General features: G+C 37.8%; 2 protein-coding genes across 8 annotated transcripts in view; one reads left to right on the plus strand and one right to left on the minus strand.

Annotated features, from left to right (window-relative positions):
• The window catches only part of kmt2d (lysine (K)-specific methyltransferase 2D), a 37466-nt gene extending 34652 nt beyond the window's left edge, over nt 1–2814 (plus strand). For all 6 annotated transcript variants that reach the window (XM_056238982.1, XM_056239023.1, XM_056238998.1 and 3 more), the window contains exon 54: nt 29–2814. In XM_056238982.1, coding sequence (XP_056094957.1) covers nt 29–121 — 93 coding nt within the window. In that variant the 3' untranslated portion in view covers nt 122–2814. The remainder of the gene's footprint in view (nt 1–28) is intronic.
• A 1354-nt stretch (nt 2815–4168) lies between these two features.
• Nucleotides 4169–19559, minus strand: acvr1ba (activin A receptor type 1Ba). 2 transcript variants are annotated; one of them, XM_056239034.1, is made up of 9 exons: nt 19376–19559; nt 8764–9006; nt 7778–8023; nt 7470–7700; nt 7097–7264; nt 6834–6990; nt 6599–6723; nt 5431–5561; nt 4169–5049 (listed from the first exon to the last, which is right to left on the minus strand). In XM_056239034.1, the coding sequence occupies exons 1-9, from the start codon at nt 19539–19541 to the stop codon at nt 4924–4926; spliced, it is 1593 nt and encodes a 530-aa protein (XP_056095009.1). In that variant the 5' UTR covers nt 19542–19559; the 3' UTR covers nt 4169–4923. The 2 variants fall into 2 exon arrangements, with proteins under 2 accessions (XP_056095009.1, XP_056095018.1); XM_056239043.1 differs by lacking the exon at nt 19376–19559 and adding an exon at nt 17376–17515.
• Nucleotides 19560–21259: the final 1700 nt, after the last annotated feature.

Below are 21259 nucleotides of genomic sequence, written 5' to 3' on the forward strand. Positions count from 1 at the left end.
TGTATTCTCCTCTCTCAATCTGTTTTAGCTGACGTATGACTATCAGTTTGACTTCGAGGATGATCAGCACAAGATCCCCTGCCATTGTGGAGCCTGGAATTGCAGAAAGTGGATGAACTAACAGGGACAGAGGAGGAGTCCGACCCGTCTTTGCTCCCTGGTGCCAGAACACTCCTGCGCCAAAGCCTGTTATATTCTTACTATCCAGTTAATAAGCTGCTCTGAATCGAGGAAGAAAAGTTCACTCTCAGTCACCTGAAAGACAAGACTTTGTTATTCACAACAAGAGCCAAAGCTTTGAAGAGTACACTTTTGAAGACACAACCTTTTACAGATGAGCTTGAAGGTATTGGATCTGCTTGAATCTTTCACGTTGATTAAAAAATTCACCTCTGCCAAAAGCACTTCCACTGTTTCCTCCTACAATAAGCTGACTCTGGCTACAACTGATCCCTTCGACATCTACCAAAACAACTGAAGCTATAGCATATCAATACACTTAGAACTAGAACTCAGTGAAGATGTTTGATTAAAGCCATGTAAGTACTCAAAAATGAACTAGTACAATTTAGCTTGGACCTATCCTTCCCGCTACCATCCTTTCCATCACCCCAGACGAACGCTCTCCCATCAAATCATCAATGAAAATCGTGGACCTTGGCAAGACAATCCTGGAGTGGCTCTGCTTAGAACTGTGTTGAGATACTATTGACCTGTGGCTCGAGAGGCAGGAGATGTTTTATTATATTGATTTAAAAGGTGGGTTTATTTCACCCAGTCTACCTCATTGAGTTTGTGGGACGTCACTGCTTTGTATTAAACTGTTAAGTGCTACTGTGGAAAGGGGAAGGCAGGAATGTGTCCATGGCAATTGCCTTCTCGGGTAAGCAGGGAAACTTAAGCAGCAGGTTTGCTCCTATCTATATTTTGCTTTCGGATGATTACAATAGCGAGCCAGTGCAACTCTTTTTGATTTGATTACACAAATGAGATACAGTATATGATGATGCATTACTTCGAGCAATCAAAACTCAAACGGGTGTCTCGCAGGCCACCTTTTTCCGATTGTAGATATCATGTAGCTGCGTCAGCACGTGCAGATCATGTTTTTAGTGTATAAACGCTCATCAGGATCCTCTCACATTCTTAACGGTGGAGCAAATAATGAGAAAGGGCCACAGTGCAGATCCACGTTGATGCAATTTGAAAGATTATAGGGCAAATAAAACTAGTGATGCAAGACTGCCACTGCATTTGACATGTTTTCCCATCTTGAATCCTTACATCCTGCCTTCATTAGATCTCCATTCGGATCTCATCACTCCAACCAGGACCCTTAGGTGTAAGCCTCTTCCCTTCTGTGATAGTGGACTGTTGTAAACTTACTGTAGTGAGTCTTTCTCTGCCTGCGGACGGCCGGTTGTATCTAATCTATGTATCGTGGTTTGATAGTGGTAGCACAGTCTACAGGCTTGATGCAGTGACGGAGGAAGACTTAAAAAGGGCATTTCTATTTTCTTTTATATTAAAGTAATTTAAAAGTTAAAAACAGTTGAATTTCAAAGAAGGGAGTTGAACAAAGTCTCCACATAGCCCATGCTACTTTGTTCCTTTCTCCCCTGACGTATGACCTCACGTTAAGAATAAATGCAAAATGTATAAACTGTACATAATAGGGGTCTAAACTCTTTATCCAGCCCCTTTTTAATCAAATTCAAAATTGTAGAGAAATAAAAATCATGAAAAAAAGCAACCACTGGATATCATTTTATCAGAAAACTAAATGTGTATATATCTATAAATATATGTAAAATGGCAAACTAAGTAATATCTTTATGTATATGAACCAGAGTGTTTTTGCATTTAACTTTTTTTTTTTTTTTTATCTGTTTTTTTTTCCTACAAGACCATATACATATTAAAGGTGTGATGTTTCTCTGTTCTTCACCAATGAAATTTGGAAGAGTGGTTGCGGTGAATGAGACAAACATTTAAGATGGGATTCATGCAAAGTTCTTTATTGAAATAGATTTTTTTTTTTTTTGGGGGGAAAGAAACAGCAGTAAAATGGTGCATAGCATTTGTGTATTTATGTAATATTGTTCACGTATATTTCTTTTATTTATGCTACTGCTTGTGAATTACTGATCCCTGTCCTTGAATCAGTGACAGTTTAATTAGTATATTCAGTAAATGGAAAATCTTGAAGCTCCCAAGATGATACTGTTTTTGATTCGTGTCCTATTGTTTCCCGCCCCTCCCGGTAGAAGTGAATGTTTTATATGACTTCTGAAAAGGCTGCATAGTCGTAGAAAGGTATGACTTCATTAATCGAAAATATCTCCATTAATTACATGTGAATTGCACTCAGCATTTTTTTTTATTTATACATCCTCCGAACTAGCATTGGTTCTTTTAAGGGTAGTCTGTTATTAAAGACGCTCACTGGATTTTAGCCTGAGTAACTCTTGCCCCCCCTTTGTTCTTTTGAAATCTCTTAATTTAAGCTCTATACACATGTTGTAATTAAATAAATAAATAGATCCTGATTTTGGTTTTCAACCTGATCTACTTTTTAAAAAAGATGCTGCAACTGTACAGCAGAGCTACTTTTAGGGATGATGAATAAAATGGTAATTTTTATTGTATGTGGCATGTTTTGTATGGATATAATTTTGAATTGTACATATTTTTTGACGTCAGAGGTTGCATCTCTTTATATACAGCTGTCCCCTTCCCTCCCAGCCCTCCATTTATTTCTTTGTCTCTGCTTTATTTCTTGTAAAGAAAAATAAAATGCATTTTAAATATAAATGTTGTCAAATTTGAAGCTTTATAAACTACTTTTGCATAGCATCTTTTAAAGGCTATTCTAAATTAAGTTATTGGAAAGAGTCAATGAAACAGAAATAAGAAAAAGGATTTATTACTGTATACCATTTATGTACATTATATTAACTAACCCACAAGTGTATTTGTTTTTAACATGTTTAAAATACACATGGAATCTTAGGATCAAGAACTCATATGCATCCGACTGAAAGCATTGTCTACCAAGTCTGAACTCTTATTATCAAGACTAAAATGGACAAACATGTCAGGGAATTTAGACTAAACCGCCTCTACAAAGCGGCAGTAACTACCGTCTTAAACGAGTGTCGTTCAGAATCATCCAAATGCCTTTCCTCAAGTCTTAAGCACAAGTTAAAGTACATGTTTTACAAACAACCGCAAAATCCAAGTTGTGAGAAAAAGCAAGTACAATATAAATAGTGGAACAATTAGCCTTTACATTTCTACAGACAGAATTCCCAGTGTATAATGTAGAGCACCATGGTATAACAAAATTCAGTCATCATTTTATTTTAGGCATTCTCAATGCCACCCAACTCAACTGAATCATGCTACTGTCATCAAACATATTCCAGCTACGCAGAGCAGATTCATATAATATGACCTTGAAAGTATAAAATGCATAGGTCAAACAGAAATGGACTGTAATAGAGCCTGCAATGGATTTCACATGTTACACATAATACAGGACCCTTGTTCTCATCCAGCCATTCTACAAGCATTTCAGACCATTAATGCCAAAGCTAATCTAATCATTTTTCGCACCTACTATTATACATATCCCATGGATTCCAGTTAACCATTCAGAACATCTGCAGGTTTTTGACTTTGATCAAGACAATGGAGGAAGTAGTTTAGTTGGCTTTCTAGGGATGTGCTAGTTATACAATGTCGCCATGTCCAACATTTGGTCTTGGCAAACCCCAACTGTAAATATGAGAAGGAAATGTTTAGTTGTACTTTTAAATTAAACTGAATGACAACTCTTCAATGCAAGGCAAAGCAGAGCAATATAAATGTTATAATGCAGGCAAATAGAGAGATGCATTATTTTACTTCAATACTTTACATGTGTGTTTTCTGAAGTGGTACTAACTACTAAATCCCCAAAAGAACACTGACTGCAAACAAATAACAACAGTGCAATTTAACATGCCAACATCCCAGAATAATAGGAATACAACATACTAAACAATCCCATTAAAATAACAGTTGGATTTTAACATACAAGTGGTAATGGCTTTCCTTTTCTCAAAATGCGGTCGGATAACAATACTAAACATGTGCAATCATTCTACAATGCATTCAGCCCAGTTAAATAAAACAAAAAACATGCACACACACTCTCCCTGTGAAAATTTAAAAGCATTTGAAGCCAAAACCACATTGATGGTTTTGACATTTTTAACAAACGCAGCCTAAAGAAAGATAAATAGGCTGATTTTTACACGAGTATATGATCTGCACTCCTTCATTTCTTCCACAGGAACAAAGAACTGCAATGCCACTTGGTCACACGGTCGCGGTGTGTCCGCTTTGCTACACTTAGCTTTGTACATGAATTGCTAGTCATAACAGGAGGAGACAGTGTTATCCACGTTTTTTCACATTCTCACAACAGCAGTAGAGCACTATAATTGTAGATTGACGCTGAAATATGACATATGGTGTATTAATGAATGAGGTTGAACAAATCAAATCTAAACACATTCTTTCAAGAAGTCCATTTTGGACAAAAGTGGTGAAATAAAAACAATGATAAAATCAAAATGCCAGTCACAGTTCAATTGTCATTCCTGCCAAAAAAACTAAAATAATTCAACAACCGTAGGTCCATGGAGGGAGGTTGCGCTGATGTCAGCGGTTGGAGGCTCATCCATGATTGGGAACGTTGATGTTGGAGAAATGGAAAAGGGCTGGGATGGACTCAGACTCAGTAGTTTCGTCTTAGATGGTGAGGTAGGCCTCGTCACAACTTTCGAAGGTTCAAAAAAGGGCTAAAACTGGCAGGCTGCTTTTGGCGCAAGTCTTTATTATTCGCTTGTTCGTCTCTGCGGTGTCCCGCGCGTTTCAGATCTTAACGTCTTCTTGAACGCTGAGTTGCGAGAGAGTCTTCTTTATCCGCAGAGCCGTAAGCCGCGCCGCTCCGTTGGCATACCAACACTCCCGCATGATCTTTCCCATCACTCTCAGCGCCTGTGGAGAGAAAACACAAATCAAAATGAGTTTTCCAGGCTCTCTCACAAGTATGCCTGCGAATCACAGCTGAATTTAATTAAAAGGCTGTATTTTTACATGGAACGGTCTCAAGATGGCACGTGTGAAGCATATTGCACTCAAAAATGGCTTTTCAAATTGGCAAGCATGTTTGTGGTGAACGCTGCACCATTATTTGAGTTTTTGTTTCTTATTATGGTCTACTATTATCATCATTTACTAAGTCAAGTCAAGTATTGACAACAACTGTGGTTGGTCAATTACTGCAAATGTCAATTAGATGACCTTATATATAATTTATATATAACCTTATATAAGTGGGACTGTCTTGGGCACAGTAAGCTAAAAAGAGTTTTATACCTCATAGCTCTGCCACCAGTTGGGCACATTGGGCCGTAGTCTCTGGTCACAAACCACCTTCCTCATCTCTTCTATGGAGGGATCAGAGGGCACCAGATCATAGTAGGGAAGCTGGTAATCTTCATGGATGCCTGAGAAGATGGTCAAAACGTGAGCTTGTTTAGTGTTAAATGGCTCAATTCATCTATATCTATATTATTTAGCATTACTGATAATCTGTAACAAAATATATCAGAATTCACAGTCCCAAGGGGAAAAAACATTGCATTTTAACTGCAATATGATACATTTTTAATCTCTAAATAGAAAATATAGTGCCTTACAAACCCAAATCATTTGTAGATGCATTGGATAAAAGACCAATATAAACTCAAGAAAAACAATGTAGGCCTATAAATCCCACACATGCTTTAACCTTCCAAATATTTAATCTCTAACTGAGATAAAAAAATAAATAAAAAAAAATTCATCTCTAAAGTTGCTACTATCAATAAGCAAGCTGTTATGCCAGTAGGAATGTTTATGTTTTTGCTCACCAAGGATGCATTTATTTGATCCAAAATTATACAAATACAGAAACATTGTGAAATATTATTAAAATCTGAAATAACATTTCTATTTGAATGCATTTTAAAATGTCATTTATTCAAGCCCTTACTCCAGTCTTCAGTGTCACACGATCCTTTAGAAATCAATCTAATATGCCGATTTGTGACTCAAAAAACATTTTATTAGCAATGTTTAAGCAATGTCGTATTGCCTAATGTTTTTTTTGTGGCAACCATGATACTTTTATCTTCAGAATTTATTGACAAATAGAAAGTCCCAAAGAACAGCATTTATTTGAAACAGAAATCTTTTGTAATATTATAAATGTCCTTTTGAATAATTTAATGCGTCCTTGCTGAATAGAAGTATTCAAATCTAACTGACCCCAAACTTTCATATGGCAGTTTCTAAACACTTTTTCACTCACAAATTGAATCCTTTAAAAATATGTCATTGAAAAACCCATAATGACAGACCACTATTCAGGCACTGAAGTGAGACATGACCCCCAGAGCTCTATGGCACCTACAGCCTGTGAAAGCACTGATTTAAATGACGTTTGTTAAGATACTGTGGGTGGATGATTAGTCAGGCTCTTTGCAAGCTTCTTGTTCCTCACCTCCAGCATTACACCGTCGCGCAATCTCCCAGTATACCAGTCCCAAAGCGTAGATATCAGCACACTTGAAAGAATCAAAATGCTTCATGTTGATCGTTTCATCTAATACCTCTGGGGCCATATATCTAAAAGGCAAAAAAAAAAAATCACATCAAGTAATGCAATCTTCATGGTTACATTTACATATAAGCAGCTGTTAACAGAATTTAGTAAGAGTGCCTGGCGGTAGATGTACCTTTTGGTGCCAACCCTCTGATTGGGGGCGATGTCTATAGTATCAGTGATGGACTCGTGCCGTACAGCGAGCCCCAGATCTGCTATGGCACAAGTACCATTCTTTTTCACCAGGATGTTTTTAGATTTCAGGTCACGATGTGCAATGCCTGGTTTCCCTGTGGGACGAGACCATCTTGGTTTAGTTCGGTTTTGGGAGTACAGGATTTGAGAGATATTACAGCTCATATAACCAATGCATCAAATGCATTCATTCATAATTACCCTGCGTTCCCAAGATCTCCATGTGCAGATGTGCCAAGCCACTGGCTGCTGAGAGTGATAACTTAATCATCCCCTCGATAGTGACAGAGTAGTGGTTGAGATAGTCAAATAATGAGCCATGTTCATGGTAGTCTGACACCAGCCACAACTGTGTCCATGTGCCATTGTCTAAGAAACAAAGTCAAAGCAAAGAGATTTAAGGGTTGGAACAAATCACTCTCTTAAATGTTTGATCAATTTGTAAAATTATATATATATATATATATATATATATTTTTTTTTTATAATATTCAAGTAATCATGTTATATATGATTATTTAAATTATTATAAATAATGATAATATTTACGATAGATCGAGTGAGTACATCTTACCTTTATTATCAGCAGCAATGAAGCCTAAGATGTTCTCATGACGGAGCATGATGGTCTGGTAAATCTCAGCCTCGCGGAACCAGGAGCGCTCCTCTCTGGATGAAAAGATCTTCACAGCCACATCCCCTCCTCTCCATCTCCCCCTCCATACTTCCCCAAAACGACCTTTACCTATGATCTCCTGCAATACAATTGTCCTAGCCACTGTCCTCTGAACAAACAAGGGCAGACCTGCAATAAGAAAACGCATTAGCACATGAACAAAACACTTGTCAGATATGCTGGAGAAGGATAAAGATGCAGCTTACCAGATCCTGAACCAGAGGTGGACAGATCGAAGATGAGATCCTGTAAGGTCTTGTCTTTGGCCAAGTACAAATGATCACAGGACGGATCCTCAACGTCGAGTCGCTGCCGGTGGTTATAGTTCCGTTGGTGGTACTGGAAAACGAGCACTCCAACGATAAGCAGCAAGCAAAAGAGGAAGACCGGGCCTGCTATCACTGCCACCAGCTCTACTGGACCCCAACTTCCCCCTTTACCTTCAGGAATCCCTGAAAGAGACGAGGAAATGCGCATTACAGGCTGGACCTGTAGGGATGAACTGATATTAAGATTCAAGAGACAAATGGCCAATATTAAAACCAACAGTTTTAAATGCTACAAGTGAATGTAGACATCACAAAATTATAATACAGTATGAAAAATGCAAATTCATTTTGATATTCGCTAAACATCACATTTAGAGATTAACTGCAACAGTAAGTGTTGGAGATGATGGTAATGTAGATGTAAGAATAAGGGGAAAATGCATACACAATTACATATCCTATATTGAGCAGCATAAAAACTTTCATTTTGGCAGTTAACTAAAAATTATGTATAATATGTTCTTGAAAGTAGTCCCTTATGCTCTCACCAAAGATGCAATAAAAAAAAAGCAAACCAGTAATATTGTGAAATATTAATAAAATAACTTTTCTATTTGAGTATATTTTGAAATATAATTTATTCCTCTGATGGCAAAGCTGAATTTTCAGCAGCCATTACTCCAGTGTCACATGATCCTTCAGAAATCATTCAAATATGTGGATTAATATTTCTGTAGAAACCATGATACATTTTTTCAGGATTCTTTGATGAATAGAACTGTTAAAAGAACAGCATTTATTTGATCTTTTGTAATATTATACAGTCACTTTTGATCAATTGAATGCGTCCTTGCTGAATAAAAAGAAACATCTCACTGAGCCCAAACTTTTGAACAGTAGTATATTTTAGCCTGTACTCCTACCGTTGGGAATCTGGAGGTTGATGCTGTTGCAGAAGTCTGTATAGCAGCAGTGCGTGTTGAGCAGGCCTTTGGCACTCAGGCAGTAGACGGGCTGTCCGGGTGGAACCAGGTTGACCCTAGGGAGGCAGATCCGTACTTGCCGCTCCTCCTGACCATTGATGTGGGACGTAGAGGTCATGCAGGCCCCATCAGTCTCGCACACATATCCGGTGTTCTCACATGCCGTGCAATTACACTTGAGAGCTAGAGAGGAAGAGAGAGATTAAAGATTAAAATATGACTCTAAATAACTGCAATATGTGTTCGTTGTAATGTCAGATCATTAATGAGGATGCATTCAATTCTTCCTTCAGCGGATGCTTTAAGTGAACTGTGCAAACTCAAAATATCCTCCAGAGGGCAAGCAAGACCAATTTAAGGAAAGGAAAACACTGCATGCAGTGCTTCTGCCTGACTTGCCTTACTCAGAGTTCAGTTCGCAACTAAACTACATAACATGAAACTGAATCCGCCACTGCAGATGAACCCAAACAGACTGTGTACTGGCATGGGATGGCCTGATTTGGACCCCCCAATGCAGCACCTTTATAGCAGCAGAACATATTCACAGACTGTTTTGCTTTATTGAACAGTCATAGAAACAAATAATGAGCTAGAGGATTAGATTTGTGTGTGTATATATATATATATATATGGGCCATTCTACAGAATTGGTTCAAAGTCAGAGTTAGAAACGTCTTGATTTTTTTGTTGTTGTCTTTTTCCACAAATTTTGTATGTATGCAAATTGTATAATATCCAAGGTACACATTTCTAAAATTGACACTACCGAAACATGTGGTGAAGTTTCGGTTGTGACATGGTTTTTTGAGTGTTATTCGATAAAATTGTTTTTTTTGTGTGTACAACTGTTCAGAACTGTGCTAGTTAACCATGTCCTGATTAGCATCTTTGAGCTAGGCTCAAAAAGTTTCTCAAATTGTCACTACCGAAACAGTCATGTCCGAAACATGTCGTCATTGTTTTGGTAGTGATAAAAGGGAACACACAATAATTTATTTATTGTTTATTTATTTATAAACAATAATTATCATAATGTATTTTCAGAAAGTTTTGGAATATTTTTCCTCTCCCCAAATCGGTCACTACCGAAACACAATAATAAATAATTTAATAAGAAGGCTTATATAGACCTATTATTATTTTGTTTACATCTACCTAGTAAATATATTTTTTGCCATTTAAAAAAAAAGGTTTTCCCAGGTTAATCAATAACAATTTTAACAATATTTCAAGTGTGGTTTATACGATTTGTTGTATTTTGAATCCAATCTTTCTTTGTAAAAGGCATTATGTTAATCATACTGATTTCAAAGTTCATTAGTTTGAATATACATTGAACCAAACACTATAATAACATCGTAGTTGATAATTCAATATACTTTATTTTAGACCAAACATCCCATGTTTTGGTCGTGACGCCACATTTTCGGTAGTGACAGTAATGTTTTGGTAGCGACCACATTACATTACAGAATTTTAACTCGCATACTAAAACACTACTAAAACATACTAAGATACTAATGATTTGCATAACTGTACAAAATGCTTGTTTATTTCCCCCCTAAATAAATGATTATGTGTTCCCTTTTATCACTACCAAAACAATGACGACATGTTTCGGTCATGACTGTTTCGGTAGTGACAATTTGAGAAACTTTTTGAGCCTAGCTTAAAGATGCTAATCAGCACATGGTTAACTAGCACAGTTCTGAACAGTTGTACACAAAAAAGCAACATTTTATCGAATAACACTCAAAAACCATGTCACAACCTAAACTTCACCACATGTTTCGGTAGTGACAATTTTAGATGCTTTTGAGCCTAGTTCAAAGATGATAACCAGCACATGGTTACATAGCACAGTTCTGAACAGTTGTACACACACAAAAACTAAATTTTATGGAATAACACCCAAAAAAAGATTGCTTAATTGCAGAAAAATGTGTTTGGTAGTGACATTCCTTAGTTACAAACAGATTTTCAGACTTTTGAACATTTCCCTAAAAATGATGGTACCCATCTACAATGAAAGAGAGGCTATGAGCGAGAGGGACACAGGCATATTTCCTGATCAAAAATGTAGGGTTGTGGTTCAAATCAGTCTCAGCAAATGGACTAAAACACACACTGTTTCGGTATGGTAGTGACATTAAAATGCGGGACACATTTAAACAAAGTTTCATCATTTAAAAATAAAATAAATGTTTGTTTTTTTAAAGAAATCAAAAAGATATTTTGGAGATATAATGAAAAAAAAAAAGTCAATATAATTTTCACAAGTTGAAATTTAGGGGTTAGGGTTCAGGACAGCCACCTGAAATGAAGCCACCCAATTGAAAGTACCCAATACATTATGATTTTTAATATATATTAAGCTTACTTAGATCCTTCTATTATCTATTGAATCACACACACACACACACACACTTTCTAGGGTGTTCTGGGTTGCTGCTAACTAGTCAAAATTCACAAGTTTCAAGTCTCTGGATATGGCTCGGCTGCTTCCTTCAATGTCTATAGCACTGGTTTCTCAACAAGGGGTCTTAACATGGTTTGTTAAAATATTAAACTAATATCTAAAAATCAAAACTGTTTATCATCCATCGACAAGGCTGTTAGATTTTGTTATTGACACTTTTGTTCATCAACTAGCTCGGCAAGGTTAAGAGCCAATGCTGGAAAGATCAAATATCATCCAATTTATTAAAATGTTACTAACTAGAGACCACTAGATACATGTTTACATCCAATAATTTTAATAAATTGGAAATAATCCAATCCGATTCTTACACATTACAGGACGTGATGTCACCAGATGCGACCCAGTGTCTGTTTTTTTCTCGTCATAAGAGCTACGTTGCCCATTATAGTTCGGTACAGGCATCAAATGCCACCTATTTGCAACAGAGGAATTCCTGCTGCTGTTTTGACTCCTTTACACATTTTCTCAGTTGGTCATAATGTCATCACATGTACGCACATATAACGAGCACATTTAGCCCAGCACACAGGCAGCATTGTTTTGGATGTTCAGTAAGTTACGTCACAAAAAACGTTTTTTTTGTATTTTTTTTTTTTGTATCTTTAGGTTGGGTCTTAAAAATGACCGTGAACGAACGGGACTAAATGTATTATTTTCTTCTTTTTTTTGTTGGTCTGGACCAAAAGAACCAAACTACAAATGTGAACACACCCAAAGACTACTATAGTACCATGGACCTTTTTGTTTTCATTAGCAACAACATGATCTTAAAAGCCTGCGGGCATAAAGACATAATTTATCTTCAGGGGCATTCAAATGGTCACGAGGACCAGATCACCTTTTGTAACCATTTTAGATCTGTCATCATCACTATTAGTTACATTTGTGTCTCTTCAGCAAGTCAGACAAACTAAGACAGGATATGATGACTGCTGGTACACAGACTGCCGAGGGTGACCGAGGTCATGACACGAGGGGTGGCATTCACACTTCACCGGCGCCCCTGATTTTATCCGAGCCGCATACAATGGCAGGCCACTTAAGACAAATTGCAGTGGTTTTAAAATAACAGGACTTCAGAAGCTTGACGGCTGATCACAACAGGGCCCACCGAGGGACAAACAGCACTTTAAAGCCCAGACTTTTCTGGGCGTCCCTGTCAAGAATGTTCTATTCTAATCCTCTCATTTCAATGCTTTTCTTTCACCTTTCCCACATGTTCAGGCCTCTGTTTGTACCTTGTACTCCTACTGTCACTCATCTCACTCCAGAAACACTTAATTAATCTGACTCACTACCCTTCCTCCTACAGTTTTTCATACACAGGTTTTATTGCACAACTCATGACATGCAAGTGGCTGAACCACACCCTTCTGAACAAGTGTCAACTTCGCTTTTTCACCATGTGTATGTGTGGGGAGGGGTGTATGTGTCAAGTGTCATAGAGCAAGAGAGGGAGTGCGAGAGTGTGTTTGTGTACTCTTTATAAATCTTATAAAGGCTGTGATCTAACAGACACCGAAGCGCACTGCCAGTAACCGTTAGTGGAGCGGATCCAAGTCAACTGAAGTTCACATGCACAAGGAATTTCCTGCAGATTACACGGAGGTAACCAGGCCCTGATAACAGGAGAAAAACAACCCGGTGCCATAATAACCTCCTAATGGAGCACACACGATATCATTAAATCACGGGGCAGCAAATAGAATGACTGTAATTGCCTCATAGTGTCTTGCTAAAGGGTTCTGAGAAAACGCAGTGTAGTTATCACTTTAATCACAATCAGGATAACTATACTTACAGCTGAAGGGTGTCTTTTTATGTTAATATATATTCCAAGCTATGTTCAATCAACAGCACCAGGGACAAAATGTTGATTAGGAGTAAAGTCACAAGACGTAAACAATATGAGCATTAACGTGATTTTATTGTGGGAAAAAAACACTAACCTTTTCTGTGTAATGTTAGATCCATTTTTACAATTTTGTGATCATGGCAACAAAATGCCTTATACCCTAAACACAAGTTTTAACAGAAGACTTAATGCAAGTGCTTTTAAATAAATAAAAGCTTCTCATTTCTGCTTTGAAATTCTCTTAAAAACAGCCCCATTCACTTCAATTGAAAGAGCTTCACCATAATGTCGAATTTTTTGTGGTAAACAGTATGCCATATATGTAATATGCAGAGACAACTAGAAGTAACAATTTGTAGGCTGATTTACCTCCCCAAAAAATGTTTAGACTGTTGTGCTTGTGCCATTTGTGCATCCCAACCAATCTGACTCAACTAATACTGTGATTTGATGGAGGGGCCATCTGTTTTATCGACCGATGGGAGATGATATTTTCATCAACAATAACTTTGTCGACAACATACTACACGAAATAATGTAATATGACAATCTATGTGCAAATTCATGTACTTTAAGAATAATTTCACTGAATAATGTAATGATTGGGTGTGGTTATATACAATTTAAATGTACCTTGTCATTTTAAAACAAAAAGTCCTAACTCAATCTTCCAGTGAAATGACAGAATTATATCTGGTGATGTATGCTGGACTTCTTTAGTCAGCTTAAACCCTGCCCCTCAAAAATGTACTGCAAAATCCAATAAAAAAAAAGACGTATAGCCCCCACCCTACATTTTTTATTTTGCACTCTGATATAACGGAACAATTCAGAAGAAAATATCTGTCGCTATTTCCGTTTCATCACAAGGACATTTTTCTAGTAGTAGTACCTTATACAACAACCAAATTTTCATCAACTTTTGAAATCTGACAGCTAGGGAGGCCTGTTTCCACCTTAGAGTAAAAAATAAGACCGTCACATTGTGAGATATAAAAGTCATAATCATGAGAATTAAACCTTTTTTTAACTGCATTTCTTGTTATTGCAACTTCAAATCTCACAATTGTGACTAACTTACTAAACTAATAAACCTTCTATAACATCATTACCAAACACCAAATCACTTGCACCTTAGAAACCTGACACTTTCCACTCAATTCCTGCAATATGGTCTGCAAAACTTCAAAAAGACCAATCAAAGTTTATGCAAAGCCAGTTGACAGAACGGCTCCAAACCTGCGGAAAGGGAGCGCGAGCGGTTCAAGCCAAGCGAGGTCTTGTATGTGCATAATTGGTGGCCTTACACTGGCTCTTTGTGTGGAGATTAAGGGGACATGAGGAGGGATTGGGCGGGCTGTGTCTGGACAAAGGATGGGAGTGGGCTGTGCGGTGGAGGATGGGGCAGTTACTGTTAGAGTGGCTGGGGGGTAGGGGACTCCCCTGACATGCTTTTAAGAGCTGCTGTTGAAACAGATACGCCAGGACAGAACACAGAGAGGTAACAGAGGGCGACTTACAGAATCCCCAGCTGTGATGGGATTTCGGCCGAGAGACTAGCTGTGACAGACCTTAAAACCCTAGTCTAGACTTGGCTTAACCCAACAGAAAGAGGGGAATTCAGTAAAGGACAACATCAAAACCTCACTGCCAGTGTGAAGTTCCTATCATTCCATTCTTGTTTAGACAGGAAATGAAAACCATTGCGGCAAGACGTGAATGAAATCGTTGCCATTAACAGTGTGCTTGGTTGATCAGAGCCTGGCTCATGGAAAGTCTTTAGTCAACGGTGAAGCCACAAACAACTTCACATTACTGGTACTGTGACTAAATCCTTCACTATGGAACAAAAATTTCACAACCTCTCCTTCAAGAGTACCGACTTTCCACGTTGGGGTCAAAGCAAGGATTAAGAGCTCACAAGGTTTGTGGTTTAAACACTCAGACGCAAATATTGCCCCCCACGACACAAGCAGTCCTCTCATATCTATTACAAATGGACGGCCAGAGCGGTGCTTGTCTCTCGTTGGAGGCATTATCTCTTGCTTCACCTCCTCTGGATAATGAAAGCCCATCATCCTCCTCTTCTAGCAGGATGCCAGGGGCTACTGAGAGCGGGCAGACTGAGAGAGTGCAGTTACCCAAGATGCATAGAGCTGAAATGAGATCCATTGAGCACCCAGACAGGGAGCTGATTAAGACATGCCGACGCCACCAGACAGAGCGCGCACACACACTCACACAGACATGCACAGCGAACTACACTCACAAAATCAATGCAGTGAAAGGAAGGGGAGCTTCTTTAGAACCCTCATGGTCAAATTACTCATCTGGTCACCAGGCAGCAGCCTAAAACCATTTCATGCGACAAAATAATACAGTTCTTCTGACAAATAAACTAAGGAAAATAGAAAAATGCACGTTTTAAATAGGTACACTAGGATTTTTCTATGTTTTTGAAAGAAGTCTTATGCTCACCAAGGCTGCATTTATTTAATCAGAAATATAGTAAAACAGTAATATTACCAGAACAATTTAAAATATCTGTTTTTCAATATATTTTAAAACGTAATTTATTACTGTGATGACAAAGCTGAATTTTTAGCAGCCAACTCCAATCTTCAGTGTCACATGATCCTTCCGAAATCATTATAATATGCTGATTTGCTGCCTTCTGTGCTGCCTAATATTTTTGAGGAAACAGTGACACTTTTTTTTCTGGATTCTTTGATGAATAGAAAGTTCTAAAGAAAAGTATTTATTAAAAAAAAAAAAGAACATACTGACACTTTTGATCAATTTAATGCAGGACTAATAAAATAAATAAAAGTAATAATAATAGTAAAAATAAATAAAAGTAATAATTTCTTCTTTTTTTACTTAAACTTTTGGATGGGTTAGCATAGTTTGGAATTGGATAGTCTATACACGGTTTATATGCCATACAATCACAGTTAATTGTTGGTCTATTCTGTACACAAAACTATCGTAAAATATATAGTGCACAAGTCACCATAGTAAAATATGCTTTTTTTTGAGAACTTGACAGACATGGTCAGAAACTTGTAAAACAAATGTCTACTATTCTGTCTGATGGAAAAATTAATGCTATACAGGTTTGGAATGACATGAGGGTGAGGAAACAATGACACAATTATCCCTTTAAGCTTATAATACAAATGACCCTTATTTTTAAGAAAATGATGAAAGATAAAAAAATGCTAGTACTAAGGGGGAAAAAGTCAATTAAATGTACTATTTCTAAACAAGCACTGTAATGTAGGTCACACAAAGGTCTATCTCTCGATGTAATCAGCACTGCCCGCCGGCCATTCGGGTCATTAGCAAGGTCATTAATGAAGCGGAGACCAGCTTCAGTCGGCTGTGACCGTGGACTCAACCCCACTAGCCGGCTTCCCCAGACACACACTCGCACGCACACACACACACACTCCCCATGAACCCACATATCTTTCTTTGCTACACTTTCCGTACTCTGATCTTATATACAAGCACACACATGCAAAATATAGCTTGATGTGCTCCCTTTCATTTCCATAACAGCCCTCTCACAGCACCTGGAGGCCTCCTGTGATACGGGCTTCAAACGTCTGCTCCTTCCTGCTCCAACACAAGTTCAGGGCCTTTGTGGTTCAGAACATCCATTATATTTTTTATACATTAACAAACACTTAAAATTGCAAAAGTACTTTTGTTATAGAGAATTAACTCACTTTTTCCACTTTGGCACTGCAGTTACGAGGAGTGGGAACACATTAATGATCATTTCTTGTAAGCAAGTGAGTCACTCATAAAAATGTAAGTTTGAATGGCTCAATTCACCATTCCTGGAGCGTTTTTCACCATACGTAAATGTGGAGGAGCTATGACTTGGAGCATGTTTAATACTTAAGTTTGGTCTGTGTGAAGGGAAAAGAAAAATGTGGGAGAGAATGAAAGATGATGAAAGCGACGCACCCTGCCTCACGGCTGTCTGCCTAGCTCACAGTGCCCATATCACATTGCTGTTGTTTTCTCACACAGACCTGCGAGAAGCGTCACACGGACATCTAGAACCTCGAAGACTTGAGACAAGCCAGTTTATCAAAAACAAACAAAAAACAGCATGCTTACTGAGAAACTAGGCAGTCATCCTACAAGTCCGGAGCCTTAGAGCCCCCAGTTTCAACAGCACTACGGTGGAATAATTACCATAACACGGCTGGAGTCGCCAAACTGTTTAATTTCCACTAGTCTGTGTCCAACTACCGGCAGCTGTGCAAACCCATCACTGGCAGCCCGAAGGCACCTCTCGCGCTACAATCCGCTCAGTGTAGAGTCTGACATTGAGGCGACCCTGTCAGACGTACTACAGGTGGGATCTGTCTGTTTAGCATTTCCTATCAAGTCCTATTGGAGCATTTGGCAGCATTTTGTGCAACACAACCGTTTGCGAACAGTGGGAGCGATGCTTCTTGGAAAAAGATGAGTCACCAATTAGAGATCACAGATTGCTTAACTTTTTTTTTAATTTGTAGATGAAAATGCCCCCTGCTGTGATACATTTCATTACACAGTCTTCCTTGATATGTCTGGAGCACAGCAAGTCACAAGACGATATTCTTTCAAATTTTAAACACTCTTTAAAATGCATTAGTATTCTAGTTATGATCACCATACAAAAAAGGTGTCCAAGTATTCATACCATTTTGTTGGCTTCCTTCTCAGCATATTATGAAGAGCATCACACTGATTCACACAGTTTTGTCCTTCCAGAAAATCTCACCAGTGCATAAACAGTTCTCGTGCTGTGCCATGCAACCACAGACATGTTTATTTGTGCTGTGGATGTAACCACCATCAGTTTGGCCATACAAAAGAAAGGCAGACTCCCTTGACAGGCCACTGAATAGGGCTCATTGCCCACATTTCCATTACAAAGGACCAGACTCCAAATCTGACTTCAGTCTGAACTTGCTGAACGACTAGCTTCCCATCGTACTCCACGACAGAATTGTACTTGCCAGGGGTTATAAAGCACAAATTTAGTTTTCTAAAACCATTACAATTTGTGAATACATTAAGAAATAGTCCAAATTGTCAATATTTTAGGCCTTTTGGCTCGGTAGTCATGGGGCCAATGAGGACTGTTTCACCAGTTGAAATACACAACGCTGATTAATCAGACTGTTTTGTAAACAGGGTATAGGCCTACCACAGCAAACGATGTACTAACAACATTCATGATATAATCTAACACAACTACAAACAAGGCCCGTCATTTTAAAACGAATCACTGGAATTCATGTAGAGCTGCATGTCACAACTAGCAATGGGAAGTCAGATTCATTCCTGTGAATCGGTACTTTTGAACATTCCTCTGAACTGAAAAGTTTTCTTTGTAATTGAAACTGTAAAATTAAAGTCATAGAAACGTCAATCATCTAGACTACACCACATGACAGTAATAAAAAAAATCAGTTCACACTTACAAATCAGATAAATGTTATGGGGGGATAGAAGATCCGAATCAAGAGCACGATTCATTTACGAATAATGAGAACGCTCGTCACAACGTGCGACCAACCAGGGAAGGATGGAATTGCAAGTAGGCCTATAATAAATGTAAGTTTTGCTACATCTGACGTCAGTTCTTCGAAGTCCTGTGGTTTGGCCATAAGCTACATGCCACACAATTTACCTCACCTAAATTCGAGTAATGATACTTTAGTATTTTTAACACGTAAGGTAAATATGCATTTAATTAAATTAATTTGTAATGGACAGGAGGCCTGTATCTAAACAGAGGTTGGTTGTGTCAGTGTGTGTAGCATATATATATATATATCCTAGGCTATATTACACACACAGAGAGAGAGAGAGAGAGAGAGAGAGACGCCTATTTAGACATTTATACGAGTGTATTTTGTTAAATTAACAAGGGACAGCAAAACATACTTGCGTGGTTATATCTTATACGAATATCTTAAATGATAAATACAATTACAAGTCACACGCATTAGAAAATGTAAAACTAGTTCTATATAAGGAATGATTTAGGCTTCAGATGACTGGTTTACAGCGCCATGATGAGCGCCAGGCTGCCCCGTCCAGCACAGCACAGCCTGGCCACACTCTCTCCACACACCAGCAGCCTATCAAATAAATAAATACACACAGAGAGGTGACACACACACAAACACCCGACTCACCATCGCCGACCGCTATTAATCCACACAGGGCGAGCAGCGCTACAGCAGTTCGTCGTGGAAGCATGATTGCAAGATTCCCATCTCTTAGCATTAATGCATTCGTTTTGCGTGATATTGACAAGCGAGCGAGACTTCCAACACAACCACAAACCAACCAACCAACCATACACCGCCTGCCAGGCTCGGCTAGACAATAGTGGGTTAAAGGGGTGTGCCTAGTTTTAAAGGGGAGGGCTACACGCCTGGGCTCCTTTGTTGTGGTGAAATGTCTCTTTACAAGGACTCATTTGTGAATTGGCCTGATGGTCCTGTGTCTGTAGTTAAGGTCTCATCAGGATTGTTTTTGATTGATTCCATGTCGTATTTTATGTTCAAGACATTTAACTTGTGGCTTTAACCTGGATGACATTTAGGCAAATATTGATTTTTTAAAGGTACTGTGATAAAACGGATTACAAAACAAGAAAAACGGTTTATGTAAGGAATTAATCTGTTCAAAATGTTCAGACGTAGCCTACTAATTTTCTCAAAAAAGGTGTGTTTTTCCTGCTCTTTAACTCAAAATATGGGTCAACACTCCCAGATACAAAAACAATGTTTCCTATATTTTTTTAAACAAATAATGTTAGGCTAATTTTTTTTATAATATAATATTATTCAAAATAATCTTGAATTTAAACTGATTTTCCCTTTTATCTATTACATTGTAACCTTGTAAAATTGTAAATCTGACCGAAAATCTAATATTGTTGATAAAATAAGCATATTTGTGGTCAATTTGTGAACACATGCATGTGTGTTAAATGCAGGAGACATTTTGTAATACTTGAGAGAAATAGTTAAAATGACAAAACATCTTTTAACAGTTGTGTGACGGAGTTGGGATATGGCCAACATAAAATATAGGCACAATCACTTTAATAACGTAAAAAAAACCTTTTGAATAAACCAAATTTAAAAATGTAAACAGTTAAATGGGGACAGTTAAAATTTAAATCAATAAAATAATTTGTAAAAAATGGCAGGTACAATTGTATACATGTTTTGTCTCATGTTTCAAGAATGAGTTTTAAAATAAATAAAATATTTTTACTTTATTTACTTTACTTTATTTGATTCAAACTGTCTAATGGAAAAATTACATTCAGGTCATGGGAATATTTCATGTAATTGTCTCTTAAAAATAATATAATGTCCTCTTCACATATATTCATTATCAGAGAATATATATAGGCTATATATATGAAATGGTGTGATGTGTGTGAAAGCTGACAGATTTGCAGGTCACGTCTTTGTTGTGGTCCAGCAGGAGGTGTTCGCTATTCTCCAGAGTCTCAGCATTAATAACATGACTCAGGAGCCAAAGTTACCTTTGTGAGTAGGACGTACATTGTGCGATGTGTGTGATCCAAAGGAGCTTACAGAACCCCTGTGAGCAGCATTCAGGACTCCCACAAAAAACACAGTATGGGTTAAGCTTTAGAGACCTCAGACCCTCAATAAAAAATCACTGATTAGAAAAAAAAAAAACATTAACAAAGTCCTCGACTTATGAAAAAGGAAACTGTCTTCAGGGATAGAAGTCAAACATATTCCTATAGGAGCGCTCTTGCTTCTGCCAGGACCTCAGGATGTTTACTTCCTCTAAATAGCAGGGCAGATGGCAACTTGTGATTTTAATTTTGAGGAATAAAGAGACATTTGATGCACTCACTATTTGTCCTCTTAATGGCCACATGACACGAGGAGAGTCTCGGTTAGTGCATTAAGCTGTATACATAAAGAATGATGTACAAGATCTAATCTAATTACACTGAAATTCCTTTCAAGTTGTTCTCAATGCAAAGGTCAAATACAAAGCATTTAGAGTTGCGGCCTGCAGAC

This window comes from Rhinichthys klamathensis, unplaced genomic scaffold, assembly GCF_029890125.1.
Source record: "Rhinichthys klamathensis goyatoka isolate OS25496 unplaced genomic scaffold, OSU_Roscu_1.1 h1tg000020l_1, whole genome shotgun sequence".
Taxonomy (NCBI): Eukaryota; Metazoa; Chordata; class Actinopteri; order Cypriniformes; family Leuciscidae; genus Rhinichthys; species Rhinichthys klamathensis.

What these genes read in the sequence shown, in the direction of transcription:
- acvr1ba (XM_056239034.1), bottom strand. Translation starts at nt 19,541, where the DNA reads ATGGTTGGTTGGTTGGTTTGTGGTTGTGTTGGAAGTCTCGCTCGCTTG. An exon ending in CATTGCTGCTGATAATAAAG is followed by an intron (nt 7,265 to 7,469) that starts GTAAGATGTACT and finishes TTTGTTTCTTAG; the next exon opens with ACAATGGCACATGGACACAG. An exon ending in GCGACGGTGTAATGCTGGAG is followed by an intron (nt 5,562 to 6,598) that starts GTGAGGAACAAG and finishes CCATCTTCTCAG; the next exon opens with GCATCCATGAAGATTACCAG.